Source organism: Haliaeetus leucocephalus, unplaced genomic scaffold (genome assembly GCF_000737465.1).
Source record: "Haliaeetus leucocephalus isolate CR32 unplaced genomic scaffold, Haliaeetus_leucocephalus-4.0 Scaffold339, whole genome shotgun sequence".
Classification (NCBI taxonomy): domain Eukaryota; kingdom Metazoa; phylum Chordata; class Aves; order Accipitriformes; family Accipitridae; genus Haliaeetus; species Haliaeetus leucocephalus.
Window position 1 is genome coordinate 12,602,271 of NW_010972775.1, and position 20,482 is coordinate 12,622,752.

A 20,482-nucleotide genomic window follows, 5' to 3' on the forward strand; every position below is an offset into this window, starting at 1 on the left:
ACTCCCCCCCCACTGGGATGGGGAGGAGAAAATATAACGAAAGGCTCGTGGGTCGAGGCAAGGACAGGGAGGGATCACTCACCGATTATGGTCACAGGCAAAACCCAGACCTGACCTGGGGGAAAAAAAACCCAAATCAATTTGTTACCAATCAAATTAGAGCAGGATGAAAAGTAAAACCAAATCTTAAAACACCTTGCAGTCAGTTCATCACACATTGTCTTTGCCGCTCCTTCCTCCTCAGGGGGAGGAATCCTCACACTCTTCCCTTGCTCCAGCATGGGTCCCTTCCACAGGCTGCAGTCCTTCAGGCACAGACTGCTCCAGCATGGGCTTTCCCATGGAGTCACGGCCATCTTCAGGGGCATCCACCTTCTCCGGTGTGGGCTCCTCCACAGGCTGCAGGTGGGCATCTGCTCCCCTGCTCACCTCCATGGGCTGCAGGAGGACAGCCTGCTGTCCTACCATGGCGCTGCAGGGGCATCCTCTCCTCCGGTGCCTGGAGCACCTCCTCCCCCTCCTTCAGGGACCTTGGTGTCTGCACAGGTGTTTCTCTCATATCCCACTCCTCTCTCCACTACATGTTTCCCCTCTTAAATCTGTTATCCCAGAGGCACTACCACTGTCACTGACTGGGTTGGCCTTGGCCAGCAGTAGGTCCAACCTGGAGCCAGGGGAGCTTCTAGCAGCTTCTCACAGGAGCTACCCCCTCCCCCGCTACCAAACACCCACTACACAAACGCTGAGCGTATAGATGCACCTACCTGAAAATTCCCCTTTCTCTGTTGGTTAAATATATTGCATTGTTTTAAGCTGCCTTGCAGAAACTGATAGTAGAATACTAAGCTGAAAGCATACAACCAGACAACTGAGGGTATGTGTTTCAGAAGAGAGCAGGGCATGAAGTGACCATTAATATAAGAAATAAAAAGACATTATTCTGGTACTGTCACTTTTGTCCCTCTAGCACTGCAGATTTGTTTGCAGCTTCTAAGCTTTTGGAAAACAATCATCAACCCTGGTCTTAATTCCATCAGCAAGACACAGGCACATAGACAGATAAAAGCTTAGAATGTATAATTTAAGATTTTTGAATGTCAACCCAATCAGAGAGGGAAAACTAACCCAAATCCAGAGCAGGAAAATGCACAAGATGCAACTAAAACAGTTTTTAAACTGATCAGTTCTACACAAAGTAGTATTTTTTTTTTAATCTGAAGAACGTTTAACTGTCTATAATTCAGACTTTCATTCGTAGAATCCTGACCATTGTACAACTAGTTGAGAATAAAAACGCCAAACCCAAACATACATTTAACAGGATATATTTTTAAATCATTTCTTCATTAAGGTTTTTAATGCATGTGTACATGAAAATTTATATTAAAAAATTAAAAAGGAAAATCTTGTTTGTTTAGACTAACTCTGAAGTGCACAAATATTGACAAAAGCTAGCAGAAAAAAAATACAGCTCTGCTTTTTTATTAAGTAGTGTTGCAATTAGAGCTGGCAAATAAACACAGTCCTCTGAGTTTTAGAGATTCTCACAAAAAGGACAACATTTTATTATATACATAGTTCTGATGTGCAAGTATGCAATCAATATGTACACTTACATTCCTAACTGTTTACATCATTCTAGAGTATTCACAGTAGAATCAAGCTTAAGGTTAGAAATGTGAAAAGGCCATAACAGTGAAAGAAAAAAATAAAAATCAAGATATGCCTTGGGATTTTAAGACATTTTAAACTACTTGGTAATAGATTTCAGATGACTAAGCTAGAATTTAATTTTGGAGCAGACTAAAAATATAGTTGTTTTTTAAATAAATGGTAATGCAAGTATGCTTTTTAAATGGTTTCACAGATGGCAGTATTACCACAAGCATTACTAATCAGTCTTCTGATTTTTAAGCACTAGTACTGACCAGAAAGAGCTTGCTTGCAGAAAAGCTGCTGGAACCATCCCCATATCTGTAAGTGACTATGTTTGTCATAGTTTTGCATATTTATATGCATTCCCATACCTACTTTGCTCTTATAAAAAGAAAACCAGTTTTCTTAACCCACACTACTTTATGTGGCCATATCCACTGCTCGCTGTTCATAAGAAGTGTAAAAGAGAATATATGCAGCAGAGGATTTCACAGATGATGCTGAGATCTCAGAAACTTCATGGTCATCAAACTTAAACCAGCGTTGTTTTGAAGCATTTTTGCAGTAGGCTGTATAGTGCCCTCCATCCAACCCACCATAATGATTCTGTAAACATAAGAAGAAAAGAATTAATGGCCTCAAAAGCTGCCATTTCTTCCCTGGTTAGCAAAATAAACTAGAATGTGAGATTTCTACTAAATACCAATAATTCTTTTTAGAATACAACAACTTAATCTGCAACCAGGTAGGCAGCCTGGAAACCTAGATAAATCACACAGGCCAAGCCAAGTCTTGGCATAAAGATCAGCTGAACTTGGAAATGTAACATGGTTACTTACTGATACGGAAAACAGATTGTATCTCTTCAAGTTATTCTTTGGACCAATAACGTACTGTGAAAGGTCAAGCGTTTCCAATGGGAAATCTACAGAAGTTTGAAGCTTTTGCTTCCATCTTCCATCATAGGAAAATCTAGAGAATTAAAAAGCATCATTAAAAGTTACAGGTTGTTCACAAGCTATCTAAGAATATTAAGCATGTTTGTTTTCCCTGTTTTCAACCAGGACATGAGATCAACTAAAGCATTTGGCCCCCAGTTTTGCTAATGCTTGCACATGTGTTTCTTAGCACAAATAAAAAGATATTACTTGTAACAGTGCTTTGTGAACTACAGCCTAATAAAAGAGGCATCAGATGAAAATAAAATTTTTTGCAACATTACAACCGGAAATACATCCGGAATCTTTCTCTAATTAAAAATGGTTAGCTATTGCACTAGAACAATCAATCTCCATGACAGCCTGGTCACTTCATCCTAATTAATTTTCACCATTTCTCTTACCGTTTCAAGTGCACAAGAAGAACAGGTGGTAATTTCCAAATTTCTATTTTTTTCAAAGAATCCCTTCGAGTTTTGCAATGGCTACAGTAAAACCTATTGTTATCAGTGAGCTTCTCCTCTTTGGAAAACAATCTAAGGCATTCCTAAAACAAAATACAAACAGAGATTGTGAAGGGCAGGTGTTTACAAAAGCATAGCAAAAATGTTTGTTTCCTATTTGGTTGTTAACCTGCATTAAGTACCTGCATGCTATGTTTCACAAAAATGAGGAAAAGTGAGTTAAATCCATGTGTAGAAGTAAATTTTACTGCATATATTAATTAGCTGCAAGTCCTTTAAAATACACCTACAATACTTTGTTTACAACCACAGAATATTTATACTATTACCTACAAAAGCAAATACTATACATGTCTTTTCTGCTGCTGTGGCTTCAGTATTTCCATCCTGCTTGTATTTTAAAACTTTTAAGGAATAACCTTTTTTTTTTTAAACTTCAGAAAAATTAAAAAATAGTGAAGACTCAGATCTGTTCATGTTTCAGGTTAGCATAAATTAAGCTGGAATATTGACCAAACCCTTCAACAAAAGACTGAGCAGGAGCAACATTGTAATGAAGTCACAGATAAATGCTTTTACTTCACCAACTGTTTCTAGTCCCACCGTACCTGCAGAGTACATTTACTAGTGGATGCAAGCGGTAACGACAAATACATGAAAGCCTCAAAGGTTCGTGACTTCTTGTGACATGTAAGACACTGCACTGTAGATTTGAACTGTCCTTGAAAGAGTGCCACAATAATGGATTCATTGAGCTGTTTGTGTTTGTGCCAGGCTAGTTCTGCTGCTCTGAAGTCATCAAGATGATCGTTGTTTTCTTCCTTGTATCTTTTCCTGTTGTCAGCCTGGGTAACAGAAGTTTAAATATCATAGCTATATATTAACATATACAAAAATATGAGGTTTCATCTATAGGCAAGTATACTATTGAATATTTGCAAAAATATTTGAACATGTCAGTGTAGCCATCCATTTCTTATCTAGTTAGGCTTCCTCCATTACTCCCTTCAGTACGTTACACTGTTTCAAACTAAATTTCTACTTTAATTCTGAATACTTGCATTTCCTTCTATACAAGGTTCCAGTAACATAATCTTCTTATGAAATAAGAGGGTCTTTTACAAATTTATTTCTCTTGATCATCTGACAGATGTATCATTTGTTACAAGTGTATTGCTTACTTTATTTAGGTCTTCATGCAAGCCATCCATTAGAAAGAGAAGCAATTCTTGGGAGTCCTGTTGACTATATCCTGCAAATTGGTCATTAATCTTCCCAATTGTAATTTTAAAGTCTTTTGGACTGATATATTTATACTGTCCTGTCCATAAAGCTTTCATTATTACACCAAACTCTTCAGCCACTTCACCTTTATGCCCCAGGAAATTCGACCTATACAATTAAACAGACAAAAAAGAATTATATAGTGAGCCCTTCAAATAAGGTTTTTTTTTCTTTAAATATTATTAATTCAAGACGTTCTCCCAATTTCAAAGTAATTTCTTTAGACCAAAAAAACCTGGCTGTTAGACCAAGTTAAAATTTTTGTCTACTTTGGCACTGTAATTTGGCTCCATGTTCAAGACTGGGCTAATGGAAGGTACGCTGTTTCCAGCTTGTTTTGTAAACTGCTATTTAAATATTCTGTTTGGTTTTAGGAGACTCTAGTACACTTATATTTATGAATTTGGTAAGCACAATTTAATTAAGACTGTCCAGTAAAACCTATTTCATCACAAACACAAATTTTGAAAATGTCAAGATTCTTACAAGTTAGCATGTCTCCTACTTAAAAAAACAAACCACCCCCCCTTAACCCCACTAAGTGTTTTTTTTAATTAACAATTGTAAAGGCAGATTTTTTACCTTCAATTATAAATTAAAGGATGAGAATAAGAGATTGTTACCTGTTAATATCATCTTGATATAAGTTTCTGTTAAAATAATCAGCCAGGTGAGGTGCATTGCACAGACACTGTAATATGGAATTCATATAGCAAGTGTTCCCTAGATTACGAAGTCCTGTAAGAGCTGGTCCCGATCCCCCAAACACAGGATTAAGATTCCGAATTTGCGATGCAGAGAGTCTTGAAATTTCTGCTTTAGTGTAACAGACTGGTCTGTAAAGAAGAAATTATTTTTTAGGAATCTCAAACTTGACAAGGCTGTGCACATATGCCAACAGAACCACCCTCCCTCACAGGGAATGAAATATCCTGGCACAAGATGTCACCAAACACCAACCATTATTTAAGGTATTCAATACTAGTTGGTTTTGGGTTTTTGGTGTTGGGTTTTTTTGTCTGTTTTTTAAATTCACAGATGAAGAATTAGCTGTTGATTTAACCCAGTTTAAAACCTGAAAACTCTGCATTTCACAAGCTGTCAGAAGACTGGCATTTAATATGTTAACACAAATACCACAACTTAAAAAGCAACTATTGTCCAGTTACACTGTGACCTCTGAAGTTCATGTTAATACATAGTAATTACATTAATTCTCAAAACACAACTGCCCTATAAATTTAATTGCTAAAAGTTCAATGTAAGTCTATCATTCTTGCATCCTTTCAAACCTACTTAGAAAATACTAATGAATTTCAGTTGGTTAAACACAAAGAAAGTCCTATATATTGCACGAGTTGTGGTATAACTTATTGAACATACTTATTGTCACGATTGACTGCAGGAGTTACAGGAATTCTTTTCTTCTCTTCCTCCTGAATGGCTTGGGTTATATCTGGGGAAGAGTAGGAGCGCTTCAGTTTGGAGTGTTCTCTTTCTCGTTCAACGGTCACCTGTGGCTTGGGTTTATGAGTTGGAGGGGTTGATGGAGGAGTGGATGAAGGAGCCATTTCTGGTGGATACATATGAACAGTATTTGTTGGCGAGTGATAGTAACGAAAGGTTCCAGTGATTGGATCCAGAAACTTGGGGGAAAAAAACAAATTGTTTCAAAACCAAGTAAAAATCCATCATTAACTTACTTACCTATTTTTAAACGACTGTAAGAACAGTGCATGAGTTTTTCAAACATTGAGATGTTAATAGTCAGCACTGGCCTCAATATTTAATGGATTAAATTTACTGGAAGGCACCACTTTCACCAAAATGCATATTAAACAGCAACTGCTTAATACCAGAAACAGCAGATGAGCTCTCCTAGTTTCATTACAAATAACATTAAAATTCAGAAAATAACCATGTGGAAGTTGAAGGGGAAAAAATAAAAATAAACAAACAAACAAAATCTAACTTAGAAATAAGACACAACTGAAATGCAATATGAAACTAAACAAGGCCACTTGATTGTAACATCAGAATAGAAAGTTACCTTTGCCCAACCTGCAGGCAGTCCTGGGATTATCCTTCCCATTTCTTCACTTCGCGCTCTCATTAACGGCTCCCGCTGAGACTAATAAATAAATGGAAATGTAAGGTACGTACAGTTACTTATGCAGAGCATCAAGCTGCCTGTGACTTCCCTATATAGTTATATGATTCAGTGTAAAACAGTTCAATATGAAATCCTTGATCATAGCTGGAAATACAATTTATTATAATGGTAATATAGTACTACTATTTTCTATCACTCAGTCTAAACAAAAGCTGTTTCTTGACATGCTCCAGAAAAAAAGGACAATTCAGTCTCACAAAAGTCTGAATACTCAATTTCTTCCCTAAAGAAGCTACTTTATTAGGAGTATGTGCTTCTGTTAAACACATAGGGATGATCTTTTCTCCCTTTCAAAGTGGTACACAAAGGAGTATGTATGAGATGACAAACAAGTGTGGAATGCTTGTTAATGCCATCAGAAACATATGAAGACTTCTGGTGAAAGCTTCAAATATTTTTTTCAGATGAATATGACAAATGAAAAAATGCAAACAAACAGCTGTAAACATGACATAGTCTTTTCTTAAGATGATGACTTTAAATATTAAAATGAGGTGGAATTTAACATAACATAATAATCATAAAGCATCTGCGCTTGATTGGTTTGGGCTACATACAACACATTGTATTTACTTTAAGTCTTTCAGTATCTTGTTCAGAATCCTCTCTAAGGGGTCCTGGCTTTTGAGCTCCACTGTCTGGTTGTCCTTTAACCCCAGTTTGCTGTAAAAGATTTTGAGAGAAGGCTTTCAATTTTCATCTGGAATGTCAGTAAAGAATGCTGATAAAGCAAAATAGGGAAAAAGCAGTTATATTCTCTTTTTTGGTTGTTAAATGCACATGCCACAAAGAAGTGGTTAGAACAGGTATCTACATATCGTTTTTATTCTTCCTCGTCTATACTATAGGCAATTCGCTGGAATAGCCTTTGAGGCTGAATGTTGTGTCAAATAAGACAGTCTGTTACATAGTTTCAAAGGCTCAGAAATGAAGTGCAGAAGTTCCACCTACACTACTTTCCTCCCTAAAAGCTGTGGGGTTTACAGTTTGTTTTTAAATAAAAGACTCTCTCCCCTTTTACTTCTCACTGTGACAAAGCCTCTCCATGAAAAAGGCAAACTGTGAAGCCAACATTATGAATTTATCCTAGGCAGTCATTTTGGGATTATGTGAAGTTGCACTGTCAGTCAACAGCTCAAGAATGACTGTGCTAAGGTTGCCCAGGAAGATTTATTTTGGCTTCCTTGTGCATTTGCATTACACAAGCACCAAAGTCTGGTCAAATAACAACTGCAATTGCAAAGAGAGAGAAAAATATCCTAATGCATGTTCTTGAGAAATGGTTTTAAAGACATCTGTTCCGTTATTAACTCAGCTTCACCAATGGCTCACGTTTCATGATTAGATGATTTTTACACTCTCAGAAATTTTGGAATTTTTTTCAAGAATAGGAGGAAAGAAGGAACTGTGATCCCTCCAAAAGAGTTGGAACCAGACTGTTCTCAGCAAAAATACTAGCTTAGGGTATTGCTTTGCTTCCTATGCTAGTCAACAAAATCCTGTTATATCAGCATTTATTCAGCTGGGGGCACTAAAGAGTTTGTTACGATAATACAATTCTGTTCCTAGCATGTGTCACAACAGTATAATATACAGTACTGGGCTGGTGCAAGAGAGAAACTGCCACCATGCCTCTATTTTTGAAACAGAGAATTGCAGACTATGAACCATTCCTTCTAGCTCCATGTCAGTGGGAAGTTTTATTATCCTATGGGGATTCCATGCTGCTCACCTACAAGCAAGAATTGAGACTGTCTTGCAAAAAAAAATTAAATCTATTTGTGTCTTGGTTTTAAATTTCTCCTCTACATTTATGTAAAAGTGGCCTAAATAAAAATCCAATGATATATTTAAAACTTCTAGATTAGTACGATACTAGAGTATGCACTCACAAATCATCCTGAATAACTACTCCACATTTGGTGATGATTTTCTCTTTTTCACTAACCTTGCCTGAAGCAGTCACAAAGGTCTGAGATGCATCGCCCAGTGCCCGTCTCTGTGTTTCTGGTGTTCGAGTTCCTTTTTCTCTTTCTTCCGCAGATATTTTGTCAATCTCAATCCTTTTTGCACCAATGCTTTCTAGTTCATTTTTATTTTGCTTTTTTGCTTCCATTGCTTCTTTGCGTGCTCTTTCTTGCTCCTTTTCCTCCTGTTCTCTTTTTATTTGTTCATCCCTCTCCTGTTCTCTGTCCTCTTTGGATTGCTGTAGCTTTTCTTTGTGTTCCTTTTCTTTCTGTTCTTCTTTTGCTTTTTGTTCTTGTTCTTCTTTTTCTCGCTTGAGTCTCTGTTCTTCTTGTTGCCTCTCCCGGAGCTCTTTTTCCCGTCTGTTTTTCTCTAACAGAGCAGCAGTTTCTGCATGTACACGACTTTTTTCTTCTTCTGTCAGAATGCTCTTTGCATCACATAATGGCTTTGTGGACCGGTCTGGAACTATCCGTCCATTCTCAACAGGCTGGCCATCGCTGACTGTACTTTGAGATTTTGGTCTGTTATCATCAGGGATTTTTAGCAAAGGCTTTTTAGTACGATCAACCTGTAACACAAAGTGTAGAACAACAATTCACTACAGCTATTACCACTCTGTTAGCTAAACTTTTTCTAAGTGAGATTTATAAGAGAATAAAGATATAAAGTTGACTCCTGCTAGAGAGATAGCAAACTTTCAATTTCATTAAATCTGGTAGTTCAAATTGCTTGTTAGTGAAATTAGGTATTCACTTAATTTTCAGATGTGAGATAAGAATCAACAAGCCCTAGAGAACCATAAGGACAGCATTAAGTACTGATTACTACAACTCTTTATTTTCAGGCTTTCAAAGGTGAACATCTTAGAGCAATCAGGCAGCCTAATTTGGGCTTGCCTCTCTCAATCATGTGCCAGAGCATGTGATTAAGGCAGATCTGCTTGATGGGAAGAGGTATTTAAGAATGACTTATGCTTAGATCTAGGAGAGCAAGTTGGTTTTGATGCTGAAGTAGATGTTCTGAAGAAATAAAAGCTTGCCTGATTCAGGGAAGAACAGACTGAAATTTGTATTAAAGGCAGTATGTAGAAGGTTGAAAGTGAAGAATTTGACTTTAGCCTTGTCTTTTAAGGAAAACATTATTTTTGTGTAAGGACTCTACAAAGGTGTCTTTAGAAATTTTTATCCCTGTAGAAGGAAGAAATAAATCCCCGTACTTTCACTACTGGGCCAAGAGTGACACACCACCTAAATGTTTTATTATTTGAAGGAAGATAGAGTTGCTGGAAAACAGGCCTTTGGAATAGCCAAGGTAAGCCATAGCCTAACTACCCTCCCTGTGTTTCATCATATATGTTTTGAGTAGAGAAGTTTGCTTATAGACTTTCTGAATTAATGATCAATTGATAACCTTCAATTTCTTAGGTGCTCACATAAAAATATTCATTAAAAGCTCTGCAATTATGTTAAGTATATTCAGTTTCATAAAGTTCTGCAGATTAGTTATCATGGCTTCACAGATCACTAATAGTCTTTGTACCAATATACTTGCGTACAAGGCTTAAATACTGAGTGTATTTCCTTGTGGATTTAGGCTTCTGCGTGTGGTGGGTCTCTAATAAATTAACCATATGCTAACTCTGAGAAAAAGAAACACAGCTTACCTCAGGGATACTTCTTGTAATTGATACTGGATTAACTACAAACGAACTGTCAGATTTTGGAACAGCAGCATCCTGTACATTTGGTCTGTTAAGTGATTTTAGTCTCTCTTCCAAATTATCTCCTGTTTCTTCATTTTCAATCAATTCTGTTGGAGATGGCTTTATAGCAACAACAGGTGGAACAGGAGCTGGCTCTTCCAGAGATGGGTATGTAAAATCCACTTTAGGAGGGGGGAGAGAAGCATGAGAGCACTTAAAACCCACAAAAGCAAAATAACCCCCATGTTCCATCCCAAAATTTAGATTTAGCCAGAACAAGGCTATCTCAAGCATATTTGAATGATTAAAGATGCATCCGGTAATTACAAATACTTGGGAGGAGCATCCTTTATACTTACAAGAAACAGTCACTGCTTCACTCCTGCTATGCTGGGGTGGAGTTACTTTAGCATTTGTTGTGTACTGGGGAAAACAAAGGAGCCAGTTTTCATAACCTCCTTCTAGAATTAAAGGCTCATTCTGCAGTATAGTTTTGCTTTCCCACTATAAGGAAAAAAGTTTGAAATGAAACGATTTAAAAATAGAAGAGAAACTCTTCAACTCTTGTTGAAACTTCTGTGTCTAGTCATTACATTGAGACAGGTTATTTTTGAGATTTTTAAATAAGAATTAAGCAGGCTGCAAAAAACCCTTTGGGGAACAGGGATCCTCCTTGTGTTTGGAGAATGCCCAACACAGTTAGGTTCCTGGCTCTACCTACAACAGGGTCTGAATATTTCCAATACAGAAAGAACCACTTACTACTACTTCAGGTAATGATCCTCCATGCAGAAAAATATTTTATTAAAATATTTGCTTCAGTTTCTTATCTGGTAAGTTTGCTGAGTGATTAGCGATATCGGCTTTAGAAAGCATGATGTTAACTTTCTGAAAAACCCTTGAGAGTTCGGGCTCCAGACTGCCACCCTCCTGAGGTCCTCAGTATTAGAACATGAACAAGGCACAGAGGCTCAGAGACTATTTGTAAAGCAATAGACAGGGAGAACTGCCTGAACTACCTCTGAATCCCAGTCTTGAATGTTTAGGTAACAAAGATGTGCAGTCTTTCACAAGAGCCACCTATATAAAGAGTAAGGACAACACAGCTATAGCCGGAGTTCTGACGTGAAAATGTTGAGCATCTGCTTAATATTGAGTCTATAAGCTCCCTGCACTGATGAAGTCCAAATTTAAATTCATGTTTCTCTAAAAGTTATATTCAATAATGCAGAAAAGTTAACAATGCTCAAAATATTTCTGGGGTCTCCTTCACCAAAACCCCTCCATTCTAGGAAGTCCCTCACTGATAGGACTGCAAAGAAGCTAGCCTTCTTTGGCCTGCCTATGCAGGTGGCCAGCCAGTTCCCATGAATAAGGAATTATTGTTGCTAAAACAGGAAAGAGGGGGACAATGTTTCTGACAAACAGTACTAAGTACTCTCCCAAGTAACTCTGTCAGCCAAGAACTCTTAAGTTCATGAGAGAGTTGTTGAGGAGGGGAGTTGAATCATTCTGCTGTTTACCTATTTAATAAATTATAATGTCCTCTACTAGAGCACAAGCATGGGAACGTGAAACTTCAGACTACATTTCTGCTATCAAAATAAGCAGTCTTTGAAAACTAAACCAAGATGTTCACCTAAAGTGTCATTAAGTCTTCCAAATACTTTGTAATTATAGGTGCTTTAAGACCTTCTTGTTTATTGAGATGAATTAATACAAAACATGAAACTTGCCAACCTTAAAAAGCGCATCTTTCAGGCTCTGAAGAGTTGTTCCTAGCTTTAAGTCTGTAGCAGAACTAAACCAGTCTAGCAGTATAACATAATCAAAGTGTCCTCTCCTCTTCCATGGATCTCTAGAATCCTCTGGGAGTCTAGCTTCAATCCAATTAGCAGTAACTCTGAAATGTATTAACATGCATTTAAAGACAAATGTAGAAGTGACATTTTATCCAACAACATATAATCCATATATGTTTATGTGCTTGTATAAAATAAATATGCTCTGGCTTAAAGTCAGTACATGCAAGAACAGAGCTGTCCAGATACATCTTGCCCACTGGTATATATCAGGGACTCCAAAACTAAGTGTACAATCTTTGAAAGCATGTAACTTTTTTCCAGTCAATTTATGAAACTAAATATTTCACTATCATTTAACATTATTTCATACCCAGGACTGATAGCTTCTTCTGGGACACTGATAGATCTTGGAATACAGGATTCTTGATAATCTTTCAATCTTCGAGCATCCATTATAATCAATTCAATATTTTTGTCCGACATCATTGCAAACAGTTTCTCAGCTGTTACTGTTCCTTGAAACAGAGAAACTATTAGATGTAAAAAGCTATATTATAAATGGAGACAGCTACGACCACATCTGACTGGCGCAATCAGGACTAAGAACAGATGGAACAGAAAAATCCACAAAATCATGGAGGTGAGACAGTATAGAATAAATATACTGGACCTTTTGCTCCCACTACTGTAGTGATTAGCACCTGATGTGCTGAATTAGGCAACACTGAACACTTCAGTGATAAATTAGTTTAACTTTTTGCAGTCTCACTTAAATCAAGCTATATAGGCAAGCATTTGTAAACTACATGCTGCGGAAGTTCCTCTTCAGTTAAGAATTTTAGAGAACACTTTCACATATTACAGGAACAAAAACCAGGAAGTTGGGAGGGGAAAGGCAAAATTTCTTATTTAACTGAGAAAGCTGACACATTTCAGCCTTGCCTATATTTTTTCTTATCATTTGAAGAGACATTTTTCTTTCTAAATTGGGCTAGTTTAGGGCTAGTTCAGCTTCAGTTATTAAACTGTTGAAAAACTAAGTACAGCTTTCTAAGTTCAAAAGAAGTGATGAAGGCTGCAGTACAGAGCTTAATTAATTACTAAGTCACTGTTACTGAAATGCAGGATACTAGAATTTCATCAAAATACTCTGACTGTGAAATAACTCCTTAAAAGAATTGCAACTGCTTAGCTGACAGGTGCATAGTCATATGGAGACCTTTTCCACATCTGTGTGAACATTGCATTTCTTACCACTTAGACTGTCAGACTGATCCTTTTTCTCCAGTGAATGCTTTCTCTCACCATTAATCTGTGTTTTAAGGAAAAAAAAAAAAGTTAGTTTAATATCTAATACTCAGAACCAAGGTGGCCAACAGACACTGACTCTCATATAGCTTGAGGGAAACTGGCCAGACTGTAAGCCACATGAAGAAACCAAGAAAAAGGAAGCTCCTTCTAAAGATGTGTTGACAAATGTACTAAAAACATACCAAGGTTGCTGCCCTCCCTAGACAAAAACCAGTTAAAAAGGCAATACAATGTAGGACATCATCATCTGCCAGATAAAATTTGTGAAGTATGTTGGAGAAATTAAGTTTCTTTCCACACTAGTGCTTGAAAAGTCAGCTCTCTCCTAAAGAAGAGATATGTTACCCATAACATCAGCTTATTACCATTACCTTGGGTTTCTTACACTAGCTAGTTCTATTATAAAATAGAATTTGACTTTACAAAAAAAACCCTAGTCTATCTTATGCAAGACTTCAAGGTTGGTAGGACTCAACATCTTCCAAAGAAATGTCAAAGAAGGGTTATGGGGAGTATAAGCTAATTAAAAAAAAAAAATGGTTCTGAACTGGAAATAGCTACTAGTAGAGATCAAATGCTAGATTAAAACTATGCATTCAGACTGAATTAGAGTTTGTAAACATCTTCAGTTACCCTTTGGCTTTTTCCTTTGGAATCCACAGCACTTTCTGAAGAGTTTTTGGCTAAACTCTTTCCATCGTCTTTTGGTTCTTGCTTTTTCTGCAGCTCTTGTCTGTCCCTCTCTTCAAGTTTTTTCCGAACTTCAGCTTCCTCATATCTATTGGGAAAAAAAAAAGCCTCTTTTTTAATATTGTGTTATTGGCTAGCCTTGGATAATTAACATCAGAATCATCAAGTCTTCAGGAGGGAAATAAACCTTATTTAAAGTTTAAAAAAAGTTAAAGTATTGTCAATTTTTATATTTCCAGTGAACCTCATTTTAATCCCACTCTTGAGTTGGTTTTCTTATTCTTAAATATTGTTTTGGGTCCTATTTCATAGCCACTGCTCTTAAGGCTAACTAATTTTTTTCTTTAAACCTGGGGTCATGCTTAGCTATGGTGTCGCTAAATGTAATAGGTTTTTCATTTTGTAGAGGAAAGAGTAAGTATTGGTGAGTTACAGGCAAACTTCAATATATTATAACAATCAGCCCAGGTATTTTATTTGGTTTTACAACAGAGCTAACAATAACAGTTAGGAGTAAGTTAGCTCAGTTATCTAAATTTTCTTTTTTGAGAAGTCGGATCAGAACTACTTATATGGTAGCAGTCACCTTCAGAATGTAAGCTGACTCCATAATACTGTTATGTCCTCACCTGTGTCCCTGCTATTTGTTTCAAACACTGGGACTACAGTGAAGTCAATGCAAGAATCATGCATACTAGACAGCTTTGGTGGACCTAGGTCTTACATGCAGCTGTCCTTTTCATAAAGCCTTAGACTTTAAAATTAACCTCCCAGCCTTTTGCCATTGTAAGGACAATCATGATATTGTAAACCAGTGACCTCCAAACTACAGCTTTTGGATCACCAACTGCAGGTTTGTATAGTCACATCACTGTTAAATAGCATTCTAATATATTTAATATAACTAAGAAGCTCAAGGGTTACTAGTGATCCGTAAAACAAAAAAGAATGTTTTGAACTAACAATTTTGATGACTGAACCAAGCAGTGAAACATGAACTGAACTGTATTAGTAATTGCTTGTTTTCATCATATGTTGCCTAATCAGGATTACAATGACAACAATACAGCTGTATTTCATAATAAAAGTACTGTGTTAATAAACTAGATCACTAAATCAAATTCTACCTCCAAGTCTACTCTATTAATTGGCCACTAATAGGAAGGAGCTGCAAGTCTGTAATTTTATTTTTTTAAATAGGCTTCTTGATTTGGCAAAGGCATCATAAGTTAGAAGAGAGCATTTTGCTCTCATTTGGAGTTAATGGCACTAAAGCATATTTCAGATTTTAGTTTAATTCAGTCAATATGGAATATTTACCCGTCAATTTCCCATTTATGCCACTGAAGCACATAGATCATTCATGTAGGTATTCCTGCTCCTATACAACTGATGCAGCAGCTCCACTTTTAGTTAACAATTAACATTCAAACTATTTGCTGGCCTACTGCCTGGAGAAGAAATTATACAAATAATTTCCCTGAAACCACTTCTGTAGTTACACAGGAGTCATGTTTCATTTGTATTTCCTTTAAATGTATTTGCGCAGAGTACCCGAAAGTTGTGTCAACTTTCCAAACTCTGTTCCTTTCATAAAAAGGCAAAAGTAACTAAAGTCTTTAAATAATTCTGGTTTTCTACAATTCTGTCAGTGTTTACTCTTACAGTAAATTTGTAGCTCTGTTGAATTGTAAGACTCCTAACTAAAAATAAAGAAAACCTAAAGAATGTTTCATGCATAGTACCATGAGACACCTTTGGAAAGCCTCTTTTCATATACATGTGACTATACTCTTATTTCCTTGTTCACCTAAACTAACTTTACGGATTAAGCACTTTGAAGGGCATAGAATATGCTTTCACAGTAATACTGGGGGACAAGAGAATGTGCCTAGCTGAAGTGAAAGCGTTAAAGGGGTGAGAAAGATAGTTGCTAAGGATGCAAGAAGCAGATAAGGCTGGAAGCAAGACATACTGCACTAAACATCACTTAAAGACAGATTCTACCTTACAACTTCTTAACGACACAATCTCATGGCTTATGGCACAAAGACATGTAACTTGACAGTTGTAAATGAGCTACCCAAAAGCCCGTTAGCATCAGCTCAGTTACATACTGGCAAAACTGTGCACTTCCATATACATGTCTGCATGTGGCAGAGGTAGAGAAAAGGTGTAGCACCTAGCTAAAGAATCAAAAAATGTGTTTTGTTCGTGTAAACTAAATCTACACTAGGAGGACTTTAACATATGTAAATATTAGGAAAATTCATTAGTATATTTGGTTTCAGAACTTTGTGATGAAAAGGGTGAGGAGGAAATGGCTTTTGAACATCCATAGTACATATATAGTTTATATCTTGTGGTTTCTTTTTATTAGTCATTAAATAAAAATAGAAGACAATATCAACAAATCATAGTTACCAAGAATTAAGAGACAATGTATACAGTGGCAAGTTATTGAATTGTGTGATAATAAAAATTATCTCTATGAACAGACTTTTGTGGATAAACAATTTAACCCCCCCATAGTCTCAGGTATCTAAGATCTACTCAAGTGCAATCCCCTACTATTAAATAGCATGAAAACCTGCAATTGCACATGTACAGGCTTCAGGTATAATGAACAGTATATTATCTATTAACCATATTCACGTACCTGAGCTTAAGGCTGTCTGACAGTCTTTCAGCTTCTTCAATAGCTTTTTTTAAATTTGTAGGTCCAAGAATTGAATGAAAATAATCCTAAAATTACAAGCATCACCCCACATATTAATATTACAGCTTAATAATGCCTACTTCTGTGCATATCAAGAGCTGCTAATGTACAGAAAATTGATATTATAATTATATTAACACCAACAAAAGGAACTGTTTTGAATCAAAATATTTTCCCCTCAAACATGAGTTTGTAAGTAAAATTGTTCTGTAGCACTAATAAATAAAGGCTAGGCAAGGCAACTGCACCAAAAAAAGTTTGAATGGGAAAGATGATAGGAACACACTTCTCTGAAAAAATACAGATCTGAAAATTTATATACCTTATGGGTATACAAACTGTAAAGGCAATTAATAATAGACTTGTCAAAAATAGGAAGGAAAAATATCACCATAAGTGAGACAGTTTACTCAATAGCAGTGTAACCTTTTGAATGTGCATTAGTGTAATTCTCTGTACTTCTAATAGTTCTACCAATGCAGAAGAGGTCAGTCAAAGCTTTTATACCTGTTGCTGCTTAAAATCAGGTCTCTTTTTAATGAAGTTATAAACAGTCACATATTTCATATATAGGATGTAAGCTTTTTCTTCATCTCGGTCCAATCTGCTTTCCTCCGCTGCCTTGAAAATCTTAAGGGCACTCTGCACATAACTGGAATCAAAGAGAAGGAGTAAAGCACGTGATTGTTGACTTGTCCTCAAACACCTTTTCATTACAAGATGCCATTTTAACTGTTCACAGCCTCTGCCTGTATATTAACTGTTTGATTTTACCATCTTAATATAAGGCTTTCATTAAATATGAATTACAATCATGCTCCTCCAAATAATGTTTCTCTTGGCTCGCTTGTTTACTAGCCTTACTTAAAATCTTCCATAATTAAATAGCATACTGAAATATGGAAAAAAGTACTTTTCCCTTCTAAAAACAACATTTTTTTGAGGAAAAACTAATTCATAGTAAGACAAAATGAAATCATTGATTGTCTAAAAATGCTAGAGGCAAAATATTTTCTATTCACACATTTGCTAAGCTTTTTATCATTTGTAAGAACTTGCATTTAAGTAGCCTTTTCTCAAAGTACACAAATTTTCATGGGCATCATGCTCTGTCCAAGTCACGTTTTGGCAGTATGTGAAGTTACCTTCTGTAGGCAGTAAGCATATCCTATGTGGTAGTTGAGAGATCCACACATAAGACTATCAAAGATTTTTATATCTAACAGAAATAATTGAGGAAATTTAGATCCACAACATAAGTAGTTCTGGAACCTGCTCAGAAGAGTAGCACTAATACTTCTAATATTAATCCAAAATCAATTAAAATATATATATACCTCTTTGTACTCGTCTTTTCAGGTTTTATTTCTGTCTTCTTGTTGAGATCTTTCAATGAAGTACAGAGATATAGCTCCTTAGGTACAGACGCCACAGCAGGCATGTTAATGTTGTTACTTATGTTCCTTCTAGGATGGTACAGCTTCTTAGAAGTCTCTATCAATATTTTTCTGGGGGGGGGGGGAGGAAAATAAGTAAGGAGAGCCCAATTATATTCCAATGATTTTTAATACAGTTATAGTTAGCTGTATGGATTTATTACCTAATTTATCTCACCTTATGTGAGCTAGCACTAGATGCAGAGTGGCTAAACAGTTAACTGTATAAATTAATCCTCCTAAAGTGATAGAATTATTTGAAATCACTCTAATTTATCAAGAATATTAGCAATATGTTGCTAACAGAAGAATAAGAAAATAATAAGAGAAGAAATGCTGACTTAAGAGTGTTCAAAATCATCATATCTAGCAAATTTATTCAACTGTAATGCCAGTAAGTATATTATAAAAAAATTAGCTGACTTCTCTATACTCTGAAATTTGTAACGGATAATTATTTTACCACTAGCTTTGCACAAACCTCTGCAAATGCACACTACACCCTTGGAAAGGCGACTTCTAATGTCTTGGTAAGAGACAAGCTGAGAAAAGGAAGGTTGCAACTGTTAAAGTTGACTTGAAACTTCTTGGACGTGCTGTAGGTCTTAAACTCCTAGGTACTGTTGTCTTTCTGCTTTCATTTGGAAGTGTTCTCCAGGTAGCCATGAAATAGTTAAGCAGAGTTTGGCCAGAAGGGTCTATTACATCATCTCATCTGACATACTGCTAGAGCAGACCATTTAGGTCATACAGATAGTCTAACTACAAGTCTTTGAATCTAATACACGGTAAGCTATTTTAGCCCTTGGGGGTAGCAGGGGAGGCACCGAGCTCCCTCTCAAGCAGTGAGACATTAAGATGCTAACAATACCAAAGAGAGGAAGGCAAACTAATTAGAAGATGCTCAAGTGATCCCCAAAAATAATTTCCTAGTAGTGAAAACCCACACTGCCTTTGACAAGATGAAGGTAGGGTGTTTCCCCTCCACCCTCAAGGTGATGACCAGCATGACAAGTGTGACCAAAAAAACCATCAGCCAGTGACCTCAGAGTGAAGTTTCAGCCAACTGAACTGATCTGTAGGTGACTGCCACGAAATGAGGTGGTCCTGATTTCCCTCCCTCTTTTTCATGCTGGTCTGGTACTTGTCCAGCCTCTTACTGAGCCAATTCAGCTTGCTGAAGAGGCAGAAAGGCTACACAGCTTGTGCAAGGAGAGCAGTCAGCGTGTGAAGCCAAGAATGAGAAGCCAGGATGGGAATGTGATCCCTTCCCCATGGCACATAGCTGTTACATACTTTAAAGTATCACTGCATATAATATTGCTAGGTTGACTGTTCTTGATCTAGGAACTGGTTATTGAATAAAGATATTAAGTTAACCCAAACACTTGATAAGTTCATGTTGGAAATAAATGCAAAAATAAGGTAAGATACATATCTAGTGATGAGTCTCTGGTTTAAGGTCTGGCATGCCAAGGTCAGACTAAACACTAGCTAGCTAGATAACTTACTGCTTGAACACAGATGCTGAACTTGCTAATTTCCAATTACGTAGCAACTTTTCAAAGTTGATAAACTTGTCAAAAATCCTTCCTTAGGAGACTGATTTACAGATAATTCTAGAAAGTAAATAATCAAGTCTTCAAATACTAATATTAATGCATAAAATTAAAAATATATCCCATACCCCACTCATCTTAAAACATCTTCCCTATATAAGGTGTCTTATGTTTCAGGGAGATATTTAGGTGCTGAAAACAAGGCAGAAAATTCATTAGAAGAACTGCATTCAGTAGAAACAAAACACAGACACACCCCTGACCCAAAGTAAAGGACCTTTACAATCTAAAAGCCTCTTTGCGTAAAACAAAGACATACTTTCTAACTCGCAGAATTACAAAGAAAGGCTTCGCTCTTATTAAGATTTTAGCATTGCTTGTCTAATCCTACCTTCAGAGCACGTCTCTACCTGGCTTTTTTCTTATTCCACTTGGAACTGTAAATAGACTTTTTCTTTGAAGCTTTAAGTCCTTTCCAAATATATCTTCAATGTTTGCTCTGTTATGTAACCAGTATTTTCTTAATCTTAAGTGGCAGCATTTGGTTGTGTTCTGACAGAATATTGTAACTAAATATGTAGTCCAAAAAAGATATGAATATAACATTACTGTGTCTATGTGTGTACGAGGGAAAAAAACCCAAGATTATGTGGAAGATGAACTATTTAATGGAAGGCAAAGGATGCTAGTAAATTCTCAAGTGTTGCTGACGCACCTTGATACAGGCAGCTCTTCTGGAACCTCATCTATACAAATGCAGAACTAGCGGATAAAAGC

At 36.5% G+C, this 20,482-nt stretch overlaps 1 protein-coding gene across 3 annotated transcripts; it reads right to left on the reverse strand.

Moving 5' to 3' along the window:
• Positions 1-1,228: 1,228 nt before the first annotated feature.
• Positions 1,229-18,668, reverse strand: USP8 (ubiquitin specific peptidase 8). Of its 3 annotated transcripts, none has more exons than XM_010571911.1 (20): positions 18,628-18,668; positions 18,048-18,218; positions 17,218-17,362; positions 16,651-16,736; positions 13,935-14,079; positions 13,245-13,302; positions 12,361-12,520; positions 11,926-12,088; positions 10,545-10,689; positions 10,147-10,367; positions 8,464-9,051; positions 7,089-7,178; positions 6,393-6,473; positions 5,726-5,988; positions 4,966-5,178; positions 4,240-4,450; positions 3,667-3,903; positions 2,999-3,141; positions 2,496-2,628; positions 1,229-2,262 (listed from the first exon to the last, which is right to left on the reverse strand). In XM_010571911.1, the coding sequence occupies exons 2-20, from the start codon at positions 18,149-18,151 to the stop codon at positions 2,077-2,079; spliced, it is 3,372 nt and encodes a 1,123-aa protein (XP_010570213.1). In that variant the 5' UTR covers positions 18,152-18,218; positions 18,628-18,668; the 3' UTR covers positions 1,229-2,076. The 3 variants fall into 3 exon arrangements, with proteins under 3 accessions (XP_010570213.1, XP_010570214.1, XP_010570215.1); XM_010571912.1 differs by having other exon boundaries at positions 12,361-12,505; positions 18,628-18,667; XM_010571913.1 differs by lacking the exon at positions 7,089-7,178 and having other exon boundaries at positions 18,628-18,666.
• Between the last annotated feature and the right edge of the window lie 1,814 nt (positions 18,669-20,482).